Genomic DNA, 7,397 nt, shown 5'->3' with positions numbered 1-7,397 from the left:
CACCAGCTTCTAAAATTCGGGCTAAGAAACCTGCTGCTAATATGAAGATCTTAACTGTTAACTTCCAAAGTGTGAAGAACAAAAAAGGAGGACTTGGCCAACTTAATTGACTCGTCCCAACCTACCATTATCATAGGTAATGAAACCTGGCTCAATAGTAGCGTTTACAACTCTGAAATCTTCCCGCCTAACTATGATGTCATACGTAAGGACCGTAGCGATGGTTATGGTGGAGTTCTGTTAGCCATCAGTAAAGAGCTCATTTACGACCATGTTGACATTAATGTTGATGCAGCTGCAGAATGCGTCTTTGCCAAAAAATCAGACTCTTATTGTGGGAGCCGCATATCGACCTCCAAATAATGATGCACAGTACCTGGACTCCTTGTGTTCAGGTATTGAAGCGGTTTCACGCCAATTTAAGAATGCTGCTGTGTGGATCGGAGGAGACATAAATCTTCCAGACATAAATTGGGCCACGCTGACAATTGAAGGAAATCAGTATCCATATAGTATCAATGCAAGATTCCTTGAATTACTTCAGAACTGTGGTTTACAACAAATGGTTATGTTTCCAACAAGAGGAGAAAGCATCTTAGATTTATTTCTTACCAATCGCCCATCACTGGTAAATAAATGCGCTCCCCTGCCTGGACTTGGAGATCATGATATTGTGTACACTGAATCTTGTACTGTACCTCAAAGAAGTAAACCAGTTAAACGCAAAATTTACCTGTGGAAACAAGCTAACATCTGTGACATGAAGAGAAACTGCCTTACCTTCCAACTGCAGTTTACATCCACTTATGACGTGAACAGCTGTGTGCATAAGATGTGGATCGACATCCAAACTGCATTAATTAACATCTTGGACAATGGCGTGCCCTCCAAGATGTCATCCACAAGGATAAATCAACCCTGGATTACAAGCAAAGTTAAGCGTCTGACAAGACAAAAGAAACGTAGCTTTGTTAAAGCTAGGAAGACCAGGAAGAGTAAAGACTTTGAGAGATATCGTCAACTGAAGAAAACAACCAGATCAGCCTGTAAAAGTGCTTACAGCGAGTACATCAATAACATTATCAGCCCTGATTCAACTGCAAATCCCAAAAGATTCTGGGGATTTATAAACAGCAAGAAATGTGATAATTCAGGGGTCTCTCCTCTGAAGGCATCAAATGGTGTTACCTATTCAGACAGTGCGACTAAAGCCAACATGCTAAATAGTCAGTTTTCATCAGTCTTCAACAAAAATGAGGACAAGTCTTCCATCAAAGATAAGGGACCTAGCCCATATCCACCTATGGAACCCATTGTAGTATCATGTGAAGGTATCAGGAAACTTTTATCTGATCTTGGCATCCACAAGGCATCAGGCCCGGATGAAGTCCCTCCTAGACTACTGAAGGAGTTATCAAATGAACTTGCTCCAGTTCTGTCAATTTTCTTCCAAGCCTCAATTAACCAAGGCATCTTACCTGAAGAATGGAAAAAGGCCAATGTGGTACCTGTATTTAAGAAAGGAGAAAGAAATAAAGCTGAGAATTATAGACCAATCTCACTTACATCTGTCATCTGCAAGGTCCTAGAGCATGTATTATGTAGTCAGATTCTGGAACACTGTGATGTTAATAATATCCTCTCAGATGCGCAATTTGGCTTCAGGAAACGGCGGTCATGTGAGACTCAATTGCTGCTAACCATACAAGATCTAGCTGGCGCATTGGACAACAAGGGCCAAGTTGATGTGATCTTATTAGACTTTTCAAAGGCCTTTGATAAGGTCCCTCATCAGAGGTTGTTACATAAACTCACCTACTATGGTATCAATAGTAACATCATGAGGTGGGTGAGTGAATTTCTGCATAATCGCACCCAACAAGTCATCCTGGAAGGGTCAACATCTGGAACGACACCAGTCTTATCTGGTGTGCCACAAGGAAGTGTTTTAGGACCTTTGCTGTTCTTGTTGTTTATAAACGACCTTCCTGACTGTATTTCGGCGGGTACAACAGCCAGACTATTCGCGGACGATTGTGTCCTGTATCGCCACATTAAATCGGAGGAGGACACACGTTTATTACAGCAAGACCTGGATCATCTACAGCAATGGGAAAATGACTGGCAGATGAAGTTCCACCCCCAGAAGTGCCAAGTCATCCGCATCACAAATAAGAAGAAGCCTATTCAACAACCATACACTATCCACAATCATACTCTCGAGGAGGTAGACTCGGCCAAATATCTTGGTGTTAATATCAGTAAGAACCTCAGCGGGAACCATCATATCAACTCTGTTACAAATAAAGCAAATGCCACCAGAGCGTTCTTGCAACGTAACCTTCACCAGTGTCCCAGAAAGACCAAGGAGATGTGCTACAAGACCTTAGTACGCCCTATCATTGAATACTCCAGCATAATATGGGATCCTTCAACATCATGCAATGTCCAAAAGCTGGAGATGGTACAACGGCGCTTTGCACGGTTTGTTTATGGGGACTACAGAACCACCAGTAGTGTTACTGCCATGTTAGACCAACTCCAGTGGCCCACCCTTCAGGAACGCCGTGCACAGACCAAAGTGGTGATGATGTTCCGGATAGTTAACCATCTAGTTGATGTTCCCCATACCTATCTGATTCCAACTATAGCACTGAGAGGACACTCAATGAGATACTTGATTCCCTTCGCCAGGACAGTTGTGTACCGGCAGTCATTCTTTCCGGACACCATTAGGCTATGGAATAACCTGCCTCAAGATCTCATCAACTGCACATCCGTAGCTGGATTCAAGCAAGGTGTGCAGACCATCAAGCTCCGTTAAGCCAGCCTGGTTTTTTATCGCACAGTAGTTTGTAGAACCTTATCACCTGCACTGTATATATCTTCACTTGGCATGCACACAGCCATCACAGTACGTGATACGCCAGAGGCGGACTGTACTTTACGGAAGAGAGAGAGAGAGATCTCGGCTGCTGTGTGTCCAGAAATAAGCTGAAACAGGGCTGATCACCCGTAAGGCTGGTGGGACTGGACCACAATAATTCCCAGCAAAATTCATGATTACGAAAACTACAAGCAAATCTTCGAAAATACCGAGGGTAGATGAGTGGCAGTCTACTGTTGACTTCATGGCGAACCAACTGTTGGCCCTGATTATTGTCGCCTGTCTACCTTCAAACCTCTTGTAATATCTACTTAATAATGTCCGTACTGTAAATCAACAAGGGAAAATATATCAGCTATTCATGGGCTGTGCTGATGCAGGTATTGACATTGCCGGAATTCAAGAACATCGTCTCATTACACCAAGCCCAACCGATGAACTTTGGTCAGATGATAGGAGCTGGGTTTTATTATTCAGTTCTGCTACCAAGCAAACGCACGAAGGAGTTGGTCTGGTCATGTCCAAGCACATTCACAGATGTCTTAAGAGTGTTGAAGCTGTTTTCGAGAGGATACTATTTGTAACATTCCATGGCAACCCTCAGCTCAGCATCACTGTTGTATATGCACCCACTGAGTGCGCAACATATTCTGACAAGGAGGAATTCTATTCATCTCTATCTGACCACCTGGATGGTATGAAAAGGCACAACATCCATCTCATCCTCGGCGATATTAATGCCAGAATAGGAACAGACAGTCATCTTTCCCATCCTTGGGTCATTGGTCCACATTGCTACCATGATTCAACAAATGACAATGGTGAGCGTCTGGTCAACATCTGCCAGGAGTACAATCTCAGACCGGCCCAGATGAGATTTCCGCAACCCAGGAACCGTCTCTGGACTTGGACCCATCCAGCTGGATCAACCCATGCACAGTTAGATCACATACTAATAAACAGCAAGTGGGTAAATTCTCTCCGCAACTGTCGAGCATACAACTCAGTAGAAGTGGACTCCGATCATCGTATTGTGAGCATCCGTCTAGCTGCCAGTCTGCGAACTAGCAAAGGAAAACCTTGCAAAAGACCAAAATTCAACTGGAAGAAGTTGCAAGATCCTGATACAAAGGAGAAATTTCAGCTGGAGCTATCAAACAGATTCCAGGTCTTGAGCATGGATGACACCACACCCATATCTGATAGGTACGAGACCTTCGAAACAGTGGTCCGTGAAGTTGCTGAGAAAGTTATTGGAAAGCAAGAGCCATACGGACTACCAAGTTGTGTATCCGATGAAACCATCAGACTTAAACTTGAAAGGGATGAGGCCAAAAAGCGGTACTCCATTTCAAAGTCTTGTCAATCTAGAGAAAGATGGACGAACTTGAACACCAGCCTTAACAACTCTTATAAGGCCCATTCCATGTCAACTCCAGGGATGTGCACCGCAGCACCTCTTCATTTTTTTTTCTTTTTCTGTGTGGTGGTAGATATTGATGAGAAAGTAAAATCCCGAAAATTTGAGCTTCATACTCCATTTCGTTTTCCCGTGGCATCAATTTGAAATTTAGAGGGGTCAGCGTAAAAAATGTGTCGCAACGCGAAAGACGATGTTTGGAGGTCCATGAATGTATAAAGGGAACCATTTACTTTGAAAAGTATGTATCCTGGGGTACTTATTTGTGTAGAATTCAAATATGGCATCAGAAAACTTGTAACTCCTTTACTTTAAAAGATATAGGGCCCTCAAAATGCAACTTCGTCCATCCGGGACCAACTTTGGGGGGTCAAAACTCCAAAAGTAAAAATAATTTTATTGTCCATTTTTTTGCTAGTCAGAGCCCTTTGGTAGGACATTACTCTTAACTAATATTGAGCCTATTAGAATATTTTTAGCTGAGATATTACCCATGCAAAACCCCAATTGTACATTTTTTGTACATTTTGACCCTCCTGAAAACCAATGTCAGGCATTTTGATCCACCATCAACTTCAGGTATGTTGAAAATATGTCCTTGGACAACATTTCTGAGAGATATTGGCTTTGGGACTCGATGGCTTCAACACATCAGTAAGGTTTGCATTCTCCATAGAGTTGTACATAAGTCATTATACATGCGAAATCAAACAGTGTTAAAAGAAATTAATGTAATTTTCTTTATTTAAATTGTGTCCACCGTGAGAAAAGTGCACGAATCAAAATTTCAAGTTTATTTTCTTAACCCTAAATACATTGCCAGCACATATATTCGTAGTAAACCGATACAATTATGTCTATTTGAGACGTTTCAGTTCAGTTTTGTATTACGCCACGGGCCATACGTACATTGAATAACTTAATATACATTACAAATCGATTAAATGTTCATAGAGTTCCTCGTGTTGCAGCGTTAGAGGATCTGACTTGTAAACTATAGGCTTTATTATTGAGGGTCATGGGTTCGAATCTTCTGTAGTGCTATTTTTTTTTATTATTGTTACTTTTCCTCTTCTCTTCTATAAGATATGTTTAAAAACCTTTTTTATCTCAACTTATTTATTCAATTTATACAACTGCATTATTGGTATATATTTATACCAAAGATCTATGAGTGGATTGGAAGGTGAGCGGGTCTTTTGGTGAATCTCAATTCTTTCTTTCTTTCTTTCTTTCTTTCGTTCTTTCTTTCTTTCTTTCTTTCTTTCTTTCTTTCTTTCTTTCTTTCTTTCTTTCTTTCTTTCTTTATTTTTGTTTCTTTTTTTCTTCGCATTGCCAATTTACACTTCTTCTGTATTGCATAATTATTCAAATGTATTTATATGAAATATTAAATGAATAAATCTTGATTGATTGATTTTCTATTTCCATGTATCAATGCTTGGGTTTGAACATGTTCAATTTTGGTGGTTTTTTTTTTATATATGTTATTATAGAAATGCAAAGGCCTAATAACTGCATATGCATATTTCGCAACCTCGGTTCAATAAAACCGTCCACATGAAGTTCGCCATAGGATATTTTATTTGTATAATTTCCAGCCTATTTTGAATCCCCTCCCTCCCCCACCAACCAATGTTGGAGCCAAGATATACATGATATAGAACATTTAAAAAAATGCGGTGTTTGGTATACAACATTGAATAAGGGGGGGGGGGGGGTCATTGAACCGTGGATGTGTCACAGCAAATTTGCACTTGATTGTAGCTATATACAGAATACAGAACGTCAGGATGACGGTTGAAACTTAAATTTCCTCATTTAAAACAATGTGACAGGTGGTTACCCGGGGTGGTTGACACGCTAATTAGTTTTTCTCATTCATTTGGATGAGAAAATTTCAATTCTGATACTTTTGTCCGATTCTCATCGTTTTGAAAGAATTCTCATTGCAATTTTTCTACTAGTGCAACAAGTCCGTCATGTTTTCAGTGCTGCGGCATTATGGAATACCAAAGGTTGTGGTCAATGCCATCCAGGTGCTCTACAAAGACTCCAATATTGCCGTTATGGTAGATCAAGTAACAACTGGAGTGCTTCAGGGTGATGTGTTGGCACCATTCCTGTTCATTATCCTGGTAGACTACCTTCTGATGAAATCAACTTCTGGAATTGACGCTGGAATTGTTACCTACCCACGTCGGTCAAGCAGGTATCCTGCCAAAATGCTGAATGACCTGGATTTTGCTGATGATATTGCCCTGCTGGAATCTTCCATAGACCGGGCCCAGTCGCAGCTTACTAGGACTGCCACTGCAGCAGCAGATCTAGGCCTTGTCATCAGCGCACCTAAGACAGAATATATGACTGCAAACTGTAACGCCCAACCAGCACTTGAAGTCTATTGTAGTACCATCAACCATGTCACAGACTTCAAGTATTTGGGTTCCAAGACGGGCTCTAGTGTTGAAGATCTAAAAAGAAGAAAGGCACTAGCCTTGGCAGCTTTCTGGAAACTGGAACGCCTTTGGAGAAGCCCGTCCCTGCCAATCGAAACAAAAATCAAGCTGTTTCAGACAACGTGTGTTACTGTCTTTCTGTACGGGTGCGAGTCATGGGTAATTACCAAGGACATAGAAAACAAGATCAATGCATTTGCAACATCTTGCTACAGAGTCATGTTAAACATCAAGCGTGTGGATCGGATTCCAAATGAAACCATCTACAACCTGACCAACACCACTCCACTGGTTGCCAGAGTCAAGATTCATCAACTCAAATTTCTCGGCCATGTACTGCGTCTTGAAGATGGCGAGCCTGTGAAAGAATATACTTACAGTATGTCCAGCACCTCCTGGGAGATACTGAAGGGATGCTGCAGCCAAACAAAATTGTTTCGCTTGCCCAAGATCGCATTAGTTGGAGAAAGCTTGTAGTCGCCTGCTCCGCAGCCGACTGATGATGATGATGATGAATCACAATCACATACACAAGCATCAAGATTTAATTGTTTTATCAAGCAACACTATGAATTCAATATTTAATAAGAATTTAGTATCACTACCTTCAGGTTTTGTTATCATTCAAATG

At 41.2% G+C, this 7,397-nt stretch overlaps 1 protein-coding gene across 1 annotated transcript; it reads left to right on the top strand.

The window, feature by feature from the left end:
* The first annotated feature begins 271 nt into the window (after positions 1 to 271).
* On the top strand, positions 272 to 2,824 carry LOC140145169 (uncharacterized). The gene has a single exon (XM_072166944.1). The coding sequence runs from the start codon at positions 272 to 274 to the stop codon at positions 2,822 to 2,824; it is 2,553 nt and encodes an 850-aa protein (XP_072023045.1).
* Positions 2,825 to 7,397: the final 4,573 nt, after the last annotated feature.

The sequence above is a fragment of the Amphiura filiformis genome, unplaced genomic scaffold, assembly GCF_039555335.1.
Source record: "Amphiura filiformis unplaced genomic scaffold, Afil_fr2py scaffold_160, whole genome shotgun sequence".
Taxonomy (NCBI): Eukaryota; Metazoa; Echinodermata; class Ophiuroidea; order Amphilepidida; family Amphiuridae; genus Amphiura; species Amphiura filiformis.
The sequence above is the reverse complement of the archived record's forward strand: the minus strand, read 5'-3'. Positions and strand labels throughout refer to the sequence as shown.

Coding starts and splice junctions, on each gene's coding strand:
- LOC140145169 (XM_072166944.1), top strand. CDS start 272: ATGTTGACATTAATGTTGATGCAGCTGCAGAATGCGTCTTTGCCAAAA.